Below are 19,331 nucleotides of genomic sequence, written 5' to 3'. Positions count from 1 at the left end.
TATTCTGATTTGCAAAATCGCAATGAGAATGTATGTTCATTAATTATAGGAGCAGAATGAGGCCATTCGGCCCACAAAGTCCAATCATAAGCTTTGATACTGATGCAGTTAAGGATATAAGATCGCATGGCTTTAGAATTTGACTTTCTTCAGCCTCAAGCTGTTATCAGTCAGGATGTTCGGAAGTTTGATTTGATCTCAGATACTCACTTCACATGTTTTCATCGACTGAACTGGCGTTTGATTGTGGCGATAGCATACTGCACAGAGTCATATAGTGTGGAAACAGGCCCTTTGGCCCAACTTGCCTGCACCGACCAACATGTCCCATCCACACTTTTCCCACCTGCCTGCGTTTGGCCCATAACCCTCTCAACCTGATGTGTCCATGTACCCAGTCTAAATGTTGCAATAGTCCCAGCCTCAACTGCATCCTCTGGCAGCTCATTCCATACACCCACCACCCATTGTGTGAAAATGTTACCTCCTCATATTAAATCTTTCCCCCCTTCACCTTAAACCTTTGTCCTCTGGTCCTCGATTCCCCTACTGTGGGCAAGACACTCTGTGCATCTACCCAATCTATTCCTCTCATGATTTTAGACACCTCTCTATAAGATCACCCCTCATCCTCCTACGCCCCAAGGAATACAGTCCCAGCCCGCTCTACCTCGCCCTATGGCTCAGGTGCTCGAGTCCTGGCAACATCTTCGTAAATCTTCTCTGCTCCCTTTCCAGCTTGACAACATCTTTCCCATAACAAGGTGCCCTGAACTGAGCACAAAACTAACTGCAGCTTCACCAATGCCTTGTACAACTGCAGTATGACCTCCCAACTTCTGAATGCTCTGATTGACGGCCAATGTGACAAAAGTCTTCTTGGCCACACTGTCTATCTGTAATGCCACTTTCAATGAACTATGTATAGAAACATAGAAACATAGAAATTAGGTGCAGGAGTAGGCCATTCGGCCCTTCGAGCCTGCACCGCCATTCAATATGATCATGGCTGATCATCCAACTCAGTATCCAGTACCTGCCTTCTCTCCATACCCCCTGATCCCCTTAGCCACAAGGGCCACATCTAACTCCCTCTTAAATATAGCCAATGAACTGGCCTCAACTACCCTCTGTGGCAGAGAGTTCCAGAGATTCACCACTCTCTGTGTGAAAAAAAGTTCTCCTCATCTCGGTTTTAAAGGATTTCCCCCTTATCCTTAAGTTGTGACCCCTTGTCCTGGACTTCCCCAACATCGGGAACAATCTTCCTGCATCTAGCCTGTCCAACCCCATAAGAATTTTGTAAGTTTCTATAAGATCCCCCCTCAATCTCCTAAATTCTAGAGAGTATAATGATGTACCTGCAGCCCTCGATCTCTCTGCTCCACCACACTCCCCAGAGCCCAACCGTTCACTGTGTAGGTCCCGCCCACGTTAGTGCCCCCAAAAATGCAACACCTCACCTTTCTCTGTATTAAATTCCATCAACCATTCCTCAGCCCACCTGACCAGAATATCACGAACCTGCTGCAATTGACAGCATACTGTGTTTAGTTTGGAGACACAGCATGGAAACAGGCCCTTCTGCCCACTGAGTCCATGCCAACCATCGACCACCCGTTCACACACCACTTCTATGTTATCCCACTCTCTCATCCACTCCCTACACACGAGGGGCAATTTACAGAGGGTCGATTAACCTACAAACCCGCACGTCTCTGGGATGTGGGAGGAAACCGGAGCACCCAGAGGAAACCCACGCTGTCACAGGGAGGTGCACGAGCAGAATTAGGCCATTCGGCCCATCAGGTCTACTCCACCATTCAATCATGGCTGATCTATCTCTCCCGACCAACCCCCTTCTAGAAACACAGAAACATAGAAATTAGGTGCAGGAGTAGGCCATTCGGCCCTTCGAGCCTGCACCGCCATTCAATATGATCATGGCTGATCATCCAACTCAGTATCCCGTACCTGCCTTCTCTCCTACCCCCTGATCCCCTTAGCCACAAGGGCTACATCTAACTCCCTCTTAAATATAGCCAATGAACTGGCCTCAACTACCCTCTGTGGCAGAGAGTTCCAGAGATTCACCACTCTCTGTGTGAAAAAAGTTATTCTCATCTCGGTTTTAAAGGATTTCCCCTTTATCCTTAAGCTTCTCCCCACATAACCTCTGACACCCGAACTGATCAAGAATCTATCAATCTCTACCTTAAAAATATCCATTGACTTGACCTCCACAGCCGTCTGTGGCAAATAATTCCACAGATTCACCACCCTCTGACGAAATACATTTCTCCTCATCTCCTTCCTAAAAAAACATCCCTCAATTCTGAGGCTGTGACCTCTGGTCCTAGACTCTCCCACGAGTGGAAACATCCTCTCCACATCCACCCCATCCAAGGGGAGAACGTGCAAACTCCACACAGGCAGCACCCAAGGTCAGGAACGAACTCGGGTCTCTAGCGCTGTGAGTTAGCTGCTCCACCCACTGCGCCACCGTGCCGTACCTGTGTTCAGGTATTTTTAGCACATGCTGTGTGCAACATGGAGAAAGAATTTAATATTGGCTCCGAGCTTTGAGTAATGTAACCTTTAAACTACTGTTTAAAGTATATTATTGAAAACACAGAGCATTCTCTATTCTGACGGGGAATGGCTTTATACGGCCTCAGAGTCACGAGACTTTATTAAAGCACATGGTTTTGATTTTAGTTTCCGATTTACAAAGAGTTATAAAAAGACAAACTGAAATATAAGCCAGCAAGAGCTACTGTTTAAGTATTCCCATACTACACAAGTTGCTGAATATCTTTCCCCTTCCTCCCCGTCCCCTTCCACTTACATTCCCTCCTCCGACTTCACATTTCACGTCTCTTTTAGCCTTATCTCATCTCACGCTCTTTGTCCCCCCCCCACTTCACCTGTATCTACCTATAACTTGCCAGGTTTTGTCCCAGACCCACTTCTCCCCCCAACTACAATGTCTGAAAAAGGGCCCCAACCTCATATCCCCTGTCATATCTTCTTATCTCTGCCTTAAATATATCCACTGACTTTCCCTCCACAGCCTTCTGTGGCAAAGAATGCCACAGATTCACCGCCCTCTGACTAAAGAAATTCCTCCTCATCTCCTTCCTAAAGGAACGTCCTGAGGCTGTGACCTCTGGTCCTTGGACTCTCCCGCTAGTGGAAACATCCTCTCCACATCCACCCTATCCAAGCCTTTCACTATTCTGTACGTTTCAATGAAGCCCCCCTCATCCTTCTAAACTCCAGTGAGTACAGGCCCAGTGCCGTCAAACGCTCATCCTATGTTAAAACTCATTCAAACCTCCTTTGACCTTAGTGTTGCTTGGCATCAAATTTAATTCAAGAAACCTGCTGTTTATCCAATAATCCCTGGAGTAGCTCCCATTGATTAGTGTAGGAAGGAACTGCAGATGCTGGTTTAAACCGAAGATGGACACAAAACACTGGAGTGATTCAGTGGGACAGGCAGCATCTCTGGAGAGAAGGAATGGGTGACCCTTCGGGACGAGACCCTTCTTCAGACTCAGGGTCTCGACCCGAAACGTCACCCATTCCTTCCCTCCCGAGATGCTGCCTGTCCCGCTGAGTTACACCAGCATCTACCCATTGGCAGAGAATTGATCATGTAGTCCAATGGACAAGTTTGGAGATGTGGAATGTACATTGAGCAGGTGAAGAAGACTCAAACATAATGTGAGCAAGCACTTGTACAAAATCTAATTGAGGGCAACTCCGTCCGACAAAGCTGTTGACAAATGGAACGAGTAGAAACATTTAAAATTTGAGATGATCTGATTTTTGTCACAGAAGAGACTTTATTAGACGACGGGAAAATTGGTCTTTTACACCTCAGGCCCACAACAAAGGCTCCCGGAACGAAATGAACAATAAGTAGATAGTTTGATCTAGGTTATGAAAACTGGGAGTCTTGTCGAAGAGACCGACAGGGTGGGTGGTTCTGAGAATGTGTTCATTCCTCCCTCTGCAGCTAACAAAAATCTTTGGCCATTTTCAAGCGGGCACTAGACTTGGGCAATGATCCCTACAAGATGACCATATAGAAATACAGCACGGAAACTGCCCCTTCGGCCCAACTTGCCCATGGAAACCTACATTAGTCTCATCTGCCTGCATTTAACCCAAATCCCTTTAAACCTTTCCTTTTCATGTATGTTCCATGGAAACATAGAAAATATGTGCAGGAGGAGGCCATTCGGCCCTTCGAGCCAGCATCGCCATTCATTGCGATCATGGCTGATCGTCCCCTATCAATAACCCGTGCCTGTCTTCTCCCCATATCCCTCGACTCCACTAGTCCCTAGAGCTCTATCTCTCTTAAATCCATCCAGTGATTTGGCCTCCACTGCCCTCTGTGGCAGGGAATTCCATAAATTCACAACTCTCTGGGTGAAAACGTTTATTCTCACCTCAGTCCCCAGTGTCTTTTAAATGTTATTATAATACCTGCCTCAACTACCTCTTCCGGCAGCTCGTTCCAGATAACCGCCACCTTTGTATGAAAAGGTTGCCCACCAGGTTCCTATTAAATCTGTCCCCACCCGTCCCCAACTAGTGTAGATGGGGCGCATTGGTCGGTGGGGGCAAGTTGGGCCAAAGGGCCTGTTTCCACGCTGTATCATTCTGTGACTCCATTCTGAGGTTGTTGCAGGCAGGAAACAATTTGCTAGTATTTATTTCAAAATGGCCATAATACAAAAACCGGGATGCAGGAATGTCGAGGCTCTGTAAAGCGCTGGTCAGGCTGCATTTGGAATATTGTGAGCAGTTTTGGGCCCCACGTCTAAGGAAGGACGTGCTGGCCCCAAAGAGGGTCCAGAGGAGGTTTACGAGAATGATCCCAGGAATGAGTGGGTTAACATGTGATGAGCGTTTGACGGCGTTGGGACTATACATCACCCATGACTGAATGGCGGAATAGACTTGATGGGCCGAATTGCCTAATTCTGCTCCTATCACTTTAAACCTATGAGCTCTGGTTCATGGTCCCCTAATACTGGGTGAAAGATTCTGAGCAGTCACCCTATCTATCCCCCTAATGATTTAAAACACCTTTGTCACATCACCCCTCATCCTCCTGCGCTCCACAAAACAAAGTCCTAGCCTGCTCAACCTCTCCCTATATATCTCAGTGCCCTCGAGTGCTGGCAACATCCTCCTAATATCTCTGGAAAATGCACACTTCACGTCAGCATAAAACAAACGGTACGAGGGGCCGGATGAGGTAGTTGGGGCAGGTACTATGGCAACATTTCTGAATCAGGTGCAGGTGGGACAAGTGTAGATGGGACATGTTGGCCGGTTTGGGCAAGTTGGGCCGAAGGGCCTGTTTCCACGCTGTATCACGTATCTATGGTTCTAGACTCAGGTTATCGCGTGCAGGAAACAAAATTTGGGGATGAGTAGCAACTAGAGGGAGTTTGAGAGTGCAATGCGCACTCCAAGATGGCCAGGGGGATGAGAACATTGGCAACCATCTTCATTCATTCATCCCCCAACAGTCAAATGAAGGATTAATTGGCTACAGAATTGTTATAAATCGGCCAGAAAACACACGGAAACTCTTAAAAACTGCCACGTCATTTAAAGCTGGCCTTAAAATAAGAGAAATTGCATCGACAAGTACAAATCTAGAACTCAAACAGATCGGGACAGTTTCTCGTCAGGGAAGCAAAAGCGATGAACACAAAACAGAAAATGTGGTTTCCATTACACATTGGAGGTTGTAAATGCGGAGAGGTTTTGTCCCGCAAAAATTGGACAAGTTCCGGTCAACTGTGTTCCAGAAACGGATCTTGAGGCCCAACTATATTGGAAGATCTCCTGGAGATAATTAATTAGATACATCTGAGCTTCACATTTGTGCATTTGAAATCTGATCAAGTTTAAGTTACGTGGCAAGGAAGGACAAAGATGGGACTTAACCTGTTCACTGCCACCACCACCCCACCCTCCCAAGTATACTCATGTCATGGCCAATAGTTTTTTAGATACAGTTTTAGAGATACAGTGCGGAAACAGGCCCTTCGGCCCACCGAGTCCGGGTCGACCAGCGATCTCCGCACATGAAAACTGTCGTGCATTAGGGACAATCTTTACACTGATTCCAAGGCAATTGACCCACAGACCTGTACGTCTTTGGAGTGTGGGAGGAAACTGAAGATCTCAGAGACAAACCCACGCAGGTCACGGGGAGAACGTACAGGCAAGCACCCGTGACCAGGATCGAACCCGGGTCTCTGGCGCTGTGAGCGCGCCAACGTGCCGCGCTAAAAAAACAAACTTGACAGTGAACAGGTTAAACACAGGGGCAGAGAGATTGTCCAAGACAATGTGGGTGAATAGCCAGGAGCACATAGACCCTCCAAAGGTTACAATGGAATCCAACAATTTGATCCACACAGCTCCACGCCCAAGTACAGACTGCAAGGGAATCCAATGGACATGGCCTTTACTCAAACTGCAAGGGAATTCTATGCTCTTTGATATTGACCAAAACACACATGCACATGCAGTCTCGCCCTACCTGCAACGCCAGCTGATGAATCACCTCCAACACCACAAAGACTAGCAACATTTTTGCGTACACATTGACCTTAATGGTTTCGGCCATGTGAGTGGGATGCAAACCAGGAATGTGCAGAGCAGACCCATTACGCATTGTGTACAGGAAGGAACTGCAGATGCTGGTTTTGCACCCTGGACGGATACAAAATGCCGGAGTGACTCAGCGGGACAGGCAGCATCTCTGGATAGACGGAAAAGGGTGACCTTACGGGTCCAACCCAAAACGTCACCCATACCTTCTATCCAGAGACACTGCCCCATCCCGTTGAGTTGCTGCACCATTTTGTGCCCATTATGAAATATTTGTGCATAGAACTATCTGGCAGAATGCAAATACTGATCCTTCATATTTCGAGATCTTCTGTCCATCTGTAGACATGGACAGAACTCTTTGTAACTATCTGAATGGATCTGAATTTAGATTTTATCCCGGCCCCCAATTCATTTTTTTTCCCCATCCGAATTAAAAAACTTTGCGGAGTTTGTGCTTGGATCAGTCAGTATCAGGACTGTTCATTTGGCTCATCCCTAGAGATTCCCTTCTGTCTTTGTTGCCACACCCCCCCTCCACTGCCCTCTCCAAACTAGCTACTTGGCAAACTCAATTCAATGTCATAGATTCAAAAATCAGGCAACCAACCAGTTATATCTGTGCACTTGTAGTGCTTTAGAAGGGGTACCATCAGAGAATAGACTGCTGCAATAAAAGTCAAACGAAACGTGATTGGAAATGAAAACTTACAGAAATTACAGAAGTCTCACACTAATATTTTTATCGATTACATATTTCAATAAAAGACATATAGAACGACTGAACGGGAACGGGAACACAGGAAAGGGACTGGGAATTTGATTTTAGGTAAAGGACTGCTTCTAAAATTTGTAATTAACACTGAAGCCATAAATCAGCTTAGACACAACAATTAGATGGTGCCCAGCTCAGGCGACTACACGGAAGCAAATCTACAATCACATATTACAATCGCTCCACATTCTTAAATATCTACTGCCACAGTAATATTTCTTGCTTTGACTATGACTACCTTGCACGGAACAGGTGTCAGGGGTTATGGGGAGAAGGCGGGAGAATGAGGGTTAGGAGAGAGAGAGATAGATCAGCCATGATTGAATGGCGGAGTAGACTTGATGGGCCGAATGGACAAATTCGGCCCCTATTCCTCATGAAAAACGTTATTCCCTTATCAAGTATCTCCACACTGTGAATGGCTCGATTGTAATCGTGGATTGTCTTTCTGCTGGATGGTTAGCACGCAAAAAAAGCTTTATGCTGTACCTCGGGCAAACCTGTTCTAATCCGTGGCAACACTGTTTTTTGTTTAAAGTGACACCACCTTCATCGAGATGCATTTAGCAAGTCTTTCTTTCGGCAAGCAAATGGTGCAAATAATGCAAATCATATCAAAATTGCCACAATGCCCCTCGATGCATGGCATCATTGCGGTGAAAGGGCAACATGTCTTTTGCTGCTGCTCAGAGATTACCCTTCACTTTTCTGCAAGAGTTTAAACTTGATGGCAAATAAATCTGATATCCAACACTAAAATGCCTTCAATATTATTTGATAATCTAGACTTCTATAACAAAAGTCCCAAACACTCTACATATCATTTTATGCTGCTGATCTAACACCTCTGTACTGCTCCATTTAGTACATTTTCATAAGCAATTAGGAGCAGGATTAGGCCATTCGACCCATCAAGTCTACTCCACCATTCAATCATGGCTGATCTATCTTTCCCTCTCAAACCCCATTCTCCTGCCTTCTCCCCATAACCCCTGACACCCGCACTAATCAATCTCCCTCCATTTTACGCCAGGAACATCATTGTTCTATCTGGGACTTATGACAATAAAACTCTCTTGACGTCCCGACTTTCCCCAGACCCGACAAAAAGATCTGCTCGAAACATTTTGATAAAAACACCCAACAAATCTGGGAATCAGCAGGTGACAGCTAAATCTGACGATACCACGTGGACGTGGCTATGTATAAAATCTCTACTTATTGCAAGTAAACACTAGTGAGCAATTCTTAAAGTTCACTCTAGTCATCCACGTGAAAATAAAACTGCATGCACAAAAATTAAAATTCGACGGAATAATTTCTCCATGACCTTACTCAAGGGATTTGACATCTAGCTGTTAATCTGAATAGGCTCCTATTATTATCACTTCAATTGTTAGTTTCTTTCCAGCTGTTATCAGGCAACTGAACTATCCTAGCTCAACCAGAGAGCAGTCCTGAACTTCTATCTAACTCACTGGTGACCCTCGGACTATCCTTGATCGGACTTTGCCTTGCACTAAACGTTATTCCCTCATCATGTGTCATATACACTGTGAATGGCTCGATTATAATCAAGTATCGTCTTTCCGCTGACTGGTTAGCACGCAACAAAAGCGTTTCACTGTACCTCGGTACACGTGACAATAAACTAAACTCAACTTTAGGTGAGAGAACAAGGTTCTTAAAGCCTTATTTTCTTTTTTTTAACCCTCTATTATAGAGTCCTACAGTGGGGGGGGGTGGGGGGGGGCAGAGGTCCTTTGGCCCAACTTGTCCACCACCAATGCCCTGTACATAATCTTTATATCCGTCGAAGGAATGCCTCATTGTACTATTAACTGACTTACTCTGAGCCTGCCACCACTTTATGTTGACATGTGGGCCATTTTGCAACTGGACATTTACGAAACAAAAGCAATACAAGCACAGTCAGGAGGCTGTCTGCAAGGTGATGAAATAATGGTACCTGCACCTGAAGGTGCAGTTGAACGCAGATGTGCTCCAGATGCCATTGTGAAACAGAGCATGTCTATGGTGATGTTGGGCAACATGGAACTCGACCCGGCCTTTACATCTTTTTCCATTGCATGGAAGTCATTGCAAACCAAAAATAAAAAGATGTGTTTTTGTTTTAAATCGGGAAAGATTTCTAACAGGCAGTCGGAGCAAATAAACGCAAAGACACAAAGAGCTGGAGTAACTCAGCGGGTCAGGCAGCGTCGATGGAGAACATGCCATTATCCCGTCAATGGCCAAAGTCAACAACGCCCAATTGGGTCTATGGTTGAACGAGGTGTAAAGGTCGCAGATCCTTCAGTGAAGCCAGACACAAAAGGCTGGAGTAACTACTCAGCAGCTCGGACGGCAACTCTGGAGAAAAGGGGCAGGTGTTCGAGACCGTAAACGTGACCGGGACCTTCTCTCCAGAGGCGGTGCATGAACCGCAAAGTTGCTCCAGCTTTTTTTGGGGTCTATCTTGGGTTTAAACCAGCATCTGCAGTCCCTTCCCACACAGATCTTTAAATGACACAGACTTGTGCTGTTGAGGTGGCATGGCAGCGTGGCACTTGGCAACACACACACACTTGATGCCACTCTGGGATGAAGGCGCTACACTCTCCTACTTCACTGTGTCTCTCTAATTCCGTCTGCAGCCTCGGTGGAACCTCAAAAAAAAGGAGGGGGGTTGGTGGGTGGGTGGGGGGTGGGTGGGGTTCGAGGGGGGGGGGGGGGGGGGGGGGGGGGGGGGGGGAAGAAAGAAGCGGTAGAAGTGGAGTGATGGCAGCACTCTTAAATACCTCTGACTGGTTGGTACAAGAGTGGTACATGGTGAGGCCTGGGATCAGAATGTAAATCTCACCACCGCAGCACAAGGGACAGAGAGAAGAAAAAAACACAGAAACAATTACAGAATAACAGCGGCTGAAACTATTGTGTTCACTAACTTTAGCAGAAATGGCAATTGCAAGAATCACGTAGCTTACATTCATATATCTACTTTAAAATTTACCCAGACTGGACTGTCGGAGCCAAAGTTTAGCTTGGTTTAGTGGTACGGTGCAGAAACAGGCCCTTCGGCCCACCGAGCCCGTGCCGACCAGCGATCCCCGCACACTAACGCTATCCTGCGCACACCAGGGACAATTTTTTAACGCTATTTTTTTATTTTTTTTTAACCGAAGCCAATTAACCTGCGTCTTTGAAGCATGGGAGGAAACCCACGCAGGTCATGGGGAGAACGTACAAAACAGCGCCCACAGTCAGGATTGAACCCGGGTCTCCGGCGCTGTATGGCGGCAACTCTACCGCTGCACCGCTGTGCCGCCTCACACTGACCCGTCAATGACCCGTCCACACAAGTTCTATGTTATCCCCACCATCCCATCCGCTCCCTACACGCAGGCCAATTTAACCTACAATCCCCGCACGTCTTTGGGATGTGGGAGGAAACCAGGGCACCCGGAGGAAACCCACGTGGTCCAGGGATGGAAGGAGGAAATCTTTTGAGTTCACCAATTTCAGCAGAAATGCAATTACAAGGTTGAGGCAGATTACATTCATATCCACCTCCGTAAAACTCAAGCCAGGCTGGAGCTCCAAGGATAAGAAAGTTGAGGCAGAGGCCTAGGGATGGAAGGTACCTTGATGGTCTTTAACCAGTTTATAGGAGCTCAGGGCTGAAGGTGCAGTTGTAACCATAGGTAACGCTAACTAAATGACTTGGTACCTTGTACGTGGAAATGAATCTCACTGTACCTAGATACACGCGACTTTAAACTACCATTGATTATGAGATTGGACAGGGTCTACTCTGTATGCATGCTTTGGGGAATACAGCATCACAGATCCTCAGGTCATAAGTTATAGGAGCAGAATTAGGCCATTCGGCCCATCAATTCCACTCCACCATTCAATCATGGCTGATCTATCTCTCCCTCCTAACGCCATTCTCCTGTCTTCTCCCCAAAATCCCTGTCACCCGTACTAATCAAGTATCTATCTATCTCTGCCTTAAAAATATCCATTGACTTGGCCTCCACGGCCTTCTGCAGCAAAGAATTCCACCGATTCACCACCCTCTGACTGAAGAAATTCCTCCTCATCCCCTTTAGAAACATAGAAACATAGAAATTAGGTGCAGGAGTAGGCCATTCGGCCCTTCGAGCCTGCACCGCCATTCAATATGATCATCGCTGATCATCCAACTCAGTATCCCGTACCTGCCTTCTCTCCATACCCCCTGATCCCCTTAGCCACAAGGGCCACATCTAACTCCCTCTTAAATATAGCCAATGAACTGGCCTCAACTACCCTCTGTGGCAGAGAGTTCCAGAGATTCACCACTCTCTGTGTGAAAAAAGTTCTTCTCATCTCGGTTTTAAAGGATTTCCCCCTTATCCTTAAGCTGTGACCCCTTGTCCTGGACTTCCCTAACATCGGGAACAATCTTCCTGCATCTAGCGTGTCCAACCCCTTAAGAATTTTGTAAGTTTCTATAAGATCCCCTCTCAATCTCCTAAATTCCTAATCTCCTAAATTCTAGAGAGTATAAACCAAGTCTATCCAGTCTTTCTTCATAAGACAGTCCTGACATCCTTTCTGAAGGATCATCCTTTTATTCTGAGGCTGTGACCGCTGGTCCTAAACTCTCCCACCAGTGGAAACATCCTCTCCACACCCACTCTATGCAGGCCTTTAACTATTTGGTAAGTTTCAATGAGGGGACCCCTCATCCTTCTAAACTCCAGCGAGTAGTGTACCAGGATGACTCTAAAGTCCCACTGATAAAGTCCCACTGATTATGTGATGGGACTGGGTCTATTCTGTATTCGGGGAGTTCAGCCTCTCAAATGGCCACGCTGACACGATTGTAGTCATGTATAGTCTTCCCGCTGACTGGTTGGCAGGCAACAAAAAAGCTTTTCACTGTACCTCGGCACACGTGGCAACAAACTCAACTCAAACTCAAAAATAACCTCAATAAACTAAATTCATGGTGGAGGAATTGTAACAGAGGGCAGGGGGAACGCACACCATAGGATAGGAACAGAATGAGGCCATTTGGCCCATTGAGTCTTCTCCGCCATTTAACCAAGGCTGATCTATCTCTCCCTCTCAACCCCGTTCTCCTGCCTTCTCCATGGGAGGTTATGTTAGGAAGACTTTTGGTTGATTGAAGAACTGAAAACGTGTTCATAAACACTAGAATTCTGTCAACCTAAAAAAAAAAAATGGCTCTCCAGTGCCTAAAGTTGAAATATCTTTTGACACACCCCAGACGAAAGGACAGAATATCCCTTAGAAAATCTCGCCTTCAATTGTTTAATTCATAGCGTCATACAGCATGGAAACGAGCCCTACTTGCCCACACGGCCAACATGCCCCATCTACACTAGTCCCACCTGCCAGCATTTGGCTCATCATATCACTCTAAACCTGCCACATCCATGTATCTGTCCAACTGGTTCTTCCACGTTGCGATAGCACCTGCCTCAACTAACGTCTCCATACCCCCACCACCCTTTGCGTGAAAAAGTTATCCATTAAACTTTTTACCTTCTCACCTCAATCCTATGTCCTCTGGTCCTCGATTCCCCTACTCTGGGCAAGAGACTCTGTGCGTCTACCCGATCTATTCCTCTCAAGATCTTGTACACAAAAACTCCACCTCTATCTCCAACTGACCACCGCTTACTACCTTCAACTCCACTAATTGTGTTCATAATAATAATGGGATCCCTATATCTTGAGTGAACCATGTTTACCACAGGGAGATGTTAATAAACGGCATGTAGCAGCGATAGATGAAGTCAATGTGGGAGAATAAACCTCTCTTGAGAACTGCTCACTAGGTACTTGTATGTAATTGCTGACAACATGGCTAAATCCCTGCCTGTTCACAGAAGCCTGACTTAGACAATAGACAATAGACAACAGGTGCAGGAGTAGGCCATTCAGCCCTTCAGGCCAGCACCGCCATTCACTGTGATCATGGCCATCATCCAACTCAGTACCCCGTTCCTGCCTTCTCCCCATATCCCCTGACTCCTGCTACCTTTCAAGAGTTAAGAGCTCCATCTAACTCTCTCTTGAAAGCATCCAGAGAACCGGCCTCCACTGCTCCCTCTGATTTTCTGCCACCTTTGGTTCCAGGGCCAATCTGGATTATCCGTTTTGCCGGATAATCCACAGAGGCCACGGCCTTCGAGAGGAGTCCAAAGGCACCGGGAATGTTCCGCCTAGGGGTCGAGACACGGGCCCGCAAAGTCAGCCTCGGAGGTCGGCCGCGGGAACGGTTCTGCCGGAGTTCCAGAGACCCGGCCACAAATTCCACCCGTCGATCAACCGCGGAGGTCCCGATGAGGTCGAGATCGGCCGCTTCACCCGACCTAGGCGACACATTTTCGGGGTGACTTCCGGAAGGTGTGGGGGGGGTCATTTTGTAAATGTTATCAGATTAAAGGAGGTGCCAAAGACCAGCTGCCGTAGAATCGGTGGTGGACCTGACCTTGGGTGTTTGGATACCAGCCAAAGCCAAAACTAAGCTGCATTTGAAAGAACCCTCCTCGGGAAAACCAATCAAGACAACCCTCCACTAATCTTCACTCATCAGTCGGCTGTAAAACACAAAGAGCCTCCTCATCGCCCCACCCCCGTCCCCCTCCCTGATCTCTCCACCCTCATTTTCCCCTTCTCCCGCTTTCCCCCCACCCCCACACTTCCTCATTCTCTACCTTCCTCTCCTGTTCTCTCGCTCCTCTCAACTCACACCCTCACAGTTCACTGCTTCTCCTTTGCCCTCCCATTCTTCATCTCCTCCTGCCTAATGCTTCCTCACCGCTCGCTCCTACAGCTTTCCCGCCTCTTCCCCCGCTGTCTGTTCTCATCTCTTCCCTCATTCTCCCTCCCCCCCCCACTCCCAATTCATCTTTCTTTTTCTTGGTTATATCCTTAGTCAATGAATGATGTCATAAGTATTGGGAGTAGAATTAGGCCATTCGGCCCATCAACTCTACTCCGCCATTCAATCATGGCTGATCTATCTCTCCCTCCTAACCCCATTCTCCTGCCTTCTCCCCATAACCCCTGACACCTGTACTAATCAAGAGTCTATCTATCTCTGCCTTGAATATATCCACTGACGTGGCCTCCACAGCCCTCTGTGGCAATGAATTCCACAGATTCACCACCCTCTGACTAGAGAAATTCCTTTTCATCTACTTCCTAAAAGAACGTCCTTCAATTCTGAGGCTATGACTTCTAGTCCTAGACTCTCCCACTAATGGAAACATCCTCTCCACATCCACTCTATCCAAGCCTTTCACTAGTCGCTACATTTCCATGAGGTCCCCCTCATGCTTCTAAACTCCAGCGAGTACAGGCCCAGTGCTGTCAAACGCTCATCATATGTTAGTTAACCCACTCATTCCTGGGATCATTCTTGTAAACCTCCTCTGGACCCTCTCCAGAGCCAGCACATCTTTCCTCAGATATGGGGCCCAAAATTGCCCACAATAACAAAAATGCTCCTTATTGTGTCACAGAATTACTTCCCTGTATTCTATCCCTCTTGCAAAATAAATGCTAGCATAGTGTTTGCCTTCTTTACCACCGATACGACTTGCAGATTAATTTTCTGGAATCCTGCACCAGCACTCCCAAATCCTCCGATTTCTGGATTCTCTCCCCAATTGGAAAATAGTCTATGCCTTTATTCCTACTAACCAAATGCAAGGCTCCACACTTTGCTACACTATATTCCATCTGCCACTCCACTGCCCGCTCTCCCAGCCTGTGTGTGTCCTTCAGCAGAGTCCCTGCTTTTTCTACACCACCTACTTTCGTATCATTCCCGAACTTTGCCACAGAGCCTTCAATCCCCTCGTCCAAATCGTTAATATGCAACGTGAAGAGTAGCGGCCCCAGCACCAACCTTTGCGAAAGGAACTCCGCTAGTCACTGGCAGCCAACCAGAAAAATCCCCCTTCATTGCCACTCTTTGCATTCTGCCATCCAGCCAACCTGCTATCCATGCTAGTATCTGCCCTTTGATACCATGGGCTATCATCGCCCTTCGCAGCCTCACGTGTGGCACCTTGTCAAAGGCCTTCTGAAAATCTAAGTTATCAACATCCGCTGACTCTCCTTCGTCTGTCCTGCTATTTACTTCTTCAAAGAATTCCCGCAGATTTGTCCACAAACCCTTTCTATTTTATTCTCACCATGCCTTGTTCTCCTCCTGGTCACTAATTCCTTCACCCTGTCACCCTCTCCCCACCCCTTTACCCTAAACGCCTCTCTTCCACCCTTGAAGGCCGACACAAAATACCGGAGTAACTCAGCGGAACAGGCAGCATCTCTGGAGAGAAGGAATGGGTGACGATTCGGATCGAGACCCTTCTTCAGACTCTTCAGGTCTTAAAGGTCTTCCCACCCTTGACCTCGCCTCCTCTGCTCTTCCATAGAACCCATTTCTTCCTTGGTCCTATTCACTACCCTCCCATTGACTAAGAAAGTCCCTGGGCTTTGAGTTCATTTGTGAAACATTTTGAATTAACCAGATTTATAAAAAAATGTCCACAAAATAAACTTATTATTATTTGGTACTTTTCTAGAGAACAGCTTACAGATGGATAAAAATTGTCCTTAGTTAAAAGTTCATTCCCTTCCTACTCAACATGTGGTAATCAGTTCTATTGAAGTTTATTCACATGAGGTAGAGTACAACATTCATATATAACTAGCTACACTATATCATTTAGATTAGTTTAGTCATGTTATAAGTGATAGGAACAGAATTAGGCCATTCAGTCAATGCTGATCTATCTCTCCCTCATAACCCCATTCTAACCATATAACCATATAACAATTACAGCACGGAAACAGGCCATCTCGATCCTTCTAGTCCGTGCCGAACACGTATTCTCCCCTAGTCCCATATACCTGCGCTCAGACCATAACCCTCCATTCCCTTCCCATCCATATAACTATCCAATTTATTTTTAAATGATAAAAACGAACCTGCCTCCACCACCTTCACTGGAAGCCCATTCCACACAGCTACCACTCTCTGAGTAAAGAAGTTCCCCCTCATGTTACCCCTAAACTTCAGTCCTTTAATTCTCAAGTCATGTCCTCTTGTTTGAATCTTCCCTCCTCTCAGTGGGAAAAGCTTATCCACGTCAACTCTGTCTATCCCTCTCATCATTTTAAAAACCTCTATCAAGTCCCCCCTTAACCTTCTGCGCTCCAAAGAATAAAGCCCTAACTTGTTCAACCTTTCTCTGTAACTTAGTTGCTGAAACCCAGGCAACATTCTAGTAAATCTCCTCTGTACTCTCTCTATTTTGTTGACATCTCTTGCCTTTCCCTCCCCATAACCTCTGACACCCGTACTAATCAAGAATCTATCTATCTCTGCCTTAAAAATATCCATTGACTTGGCCTCCACAGCTTCCTGAGGCAAAAAATTCCACAGATTCACCAAACTCTGAAAAGAAATTCCCCCTCATCTCCTTGCTAAAGGAACGTCCTTTAATTCTGAGGCTATGACCTCTGGTCCTAGCTTCTCCCACTAGTGGAAACATCTAATAGTTTAGAGATACAGCATCGATACAGGCCCTTCGGCCCACGTGACCAAAAACCCCCCTGTACACTAGTTCTATCCCAGACTCCATGGACAATTTACATAGACCAATTAACCTGCACATCCTGGGATTGTGCAGGAAAACCCGGAGAAAACCCACGCAGTCACAAGGAGAACATAGAAACATAGACAATAGGTACAGGAGTAGCCCATTCGACCCTTTGAGCCAGCACCGCCATGCAATATGAACATGGCTGATCATCCTAAATCAGTACCCTGTTCCTCCTTTCTCCCCATATCCCTTGATTCCGTTAGCCCTAAGAGCTAAATCTAACTCTCTCTCGAATACATCCAGTGAATTGGCCTCCACTGCCTTCTGTGGCAGAGAATCCCCCAGATTCACAACTCTCTGGGTTAAAACATTTTTCCTCATCTCACTCCTAAATGACCGACCCCTCATTCTTTAAACTGTGACCCCTGGTTCTGGACTCCCCCCAGCATCAGAACCATTTTTCCTGCATCTATCCTGTCCAATCCCTTAAGGATTGTATATGTTTCTATAAGTTCCCATCTCATCCTTCTAAATCCCAGTGAAGATCAGCCCAGTCGACCCATTCTTTACAATTCTGTGCAAACTCCGCACAGACAGCACCCGTAGTCAGGATCGAACCCGGGTCCCTGGCGTGGTAAAGGCAGCAACTCTACCACTGCGCCACCGTGCCGCCTGCTATACATAGTGTACGCGATTGGGGATGAATGTCTAACCCTTTGCACCGAGTTAAAATTTGCAAATCGTTACAGATTTAAAGGAGGTGATTTATTTAATCTCGGCACCACACTGCCTTCCCACTACAACTAAACTTAGCTTTACGGCCACTGAACTGGCAAACAATGTGCGCATCTGACAGCTTACAGTGGGAAACTGCGATAGTTTAAACAGGCTCAGTGCAAAAACAACATGTAATTAATACTTGACCATGGTTTTCAATCTTAAAGTTCTGTGGGCATTTGAAAGACGTGGGCCTGGTGTTTGAACCGAGTCTGAGCATCTTTGCACAACAGAGATTGCAAGTCCTTACCTCCAGAGGTGAAGCTCATGTATTTCTGATTGTTCACCGTCTCTTTGGAATCGTAGAACTTCAGGACATCCAGGACAGCCTGCGGGTTTTTCTTCTGCTCCAGTTTTGTGATGTTGGACGTCTGCAGAAGTCTGGCCCATTGCTCGGGAATACCCTGGTGGGACGGCAACATAGAAACGCATTGAAACCGCCGACTGTCCACAGACGCGCCATAGAGAGCTGCGGGCACGGTGGCGCAGCGGTAGAGTTGCTGCCTCACAGCAGCCAGAGACCCCGGTTCGATCCTGACTACGGGTTTGCGCATCCTCCCTGTGACCGCGTGGGTTTCCTCCGGGTGCTCCGGTTTCAATAGACAATAGGTGCAGGAGTAGGCCATTCGGCCCTTCGAGCCAGCGCCGCCATTCAATGTGATCATGGCTGATCATTGCCATCCCCAATCAGTACCCCGTTCCTGCCTTCTCCCCATATCCCCTGACCTCGCTATTTTTAAGAGCCCTATCTAGCTCTCTCTTGAAAGCATCCAGAGAACCCGCCTCCACCGCCCTCTGAGGCAAAGAATTCCACAGACTCTCCACTCTCTGTGAGAAAAAGTGTTTCCTCGTCTCCATTCTAAATGGCTTGCCCCTTATTCTTAAACTGTGGCCCCTGGTTCTGGACTCCCCCAACATCGGGAACATGTTTCCTGCCTCTAGCGTGTCCAAACCCTTAACAATCTTATATGTTTCAATAAGATACCCTCTCATCCTTCTAAACTCCAGTATGTACAAGCCCAGCTGCTCCATTCACTCAGCATATGACAGTCCCGCCATCCCAGGAATTAACCTTGTAAACCTACGCTGCACTCCCTCAATTGCAAGAATGTCCTTCATTAAATTAGGGGACCAAAACTGCACACAATACTCCAGGTGTGGTATCACTAGGGCTCTGTACAACTGCAGAAGGACCTCTTAGCTCCTATACTCGACTCCTCTTGTTCTAAAGGCCAACATGCCATTCGCTTTCTTCATTACCTGGTGTACCTGCATGCTTACTTTCATAGACTGATGAACAAGGACCCCCAGATCCCGTTGTACTTCCCCTTTTCCCAACTTGACACCATTTAAATAATCTGCCTTCCAGTTTTTGCTACCAAAGTGGATAACCTCACATTTATCCACAGTTAAACTTTATCTGCCATGCATCTGCCCACTCCCCCAACCTGTCCAAGTCACCCTGCATTCTCATAGCATCCTCCCCA

The 19,331-nt window shown here is 46.7% G+C and overlaps 1 protein-coding gene across 4 annotated transcripts in view; it reads right to left on the bottom strand.

Annotated features, from left to right (window-relative positions):
* The window catches only part of LOC129702017 (serine/threonine-protein kinase PAK 3), a 166,658-nt gene that overhangs the window by 40,032 nt on the left and 107,295 nt on the right, over positions 1–19,331 (bottom strand). For 2 of the 4 annotated variants that reach the window (XM_055643506.1, XM_055643507.1), the window contains exons 4-6: positions 18,095–18,248; positions 10,228–10,284; positions 7,262–7,318 (exon numbers count right to left, since the gene is read on the bottom strand). In XM_055643506.1, the coding sequence (XP_055499481.1) occupies positions 7,262–7,318; positions 10,228–10,284; positions 18,095–18,248 (268 nt within the window). The remainder of the gene's footprint in view (positions 1–7,261; positions 7,319–10,227; positions 10,285–18,094; positions 18,249–19,331) is intronic. The other 2 variants (XM_055643508.1, XM_055643509.1) reach the window with 2 other exon arrangements.

This window comes from Leucoraja erinacea, chromosome 12 (assembly GCF_028641065.1).
Source record: "Leucoraja erinacea ecotype New England chromosome 12, Leri_hhj_1, whole genome shotgun sequence".
In the NCBI taxonomy this organism is placed as follows: domain Eukaryota; kingdom Metazoa; phylum Chordata; class Chondrichthyes; order Rajiformes; family Rajidae; genus Leucoraja; species Leucoraja erinaceus.
This window is presented reverse-complemented; position numbering and strand designations above follow the sequence as displayed.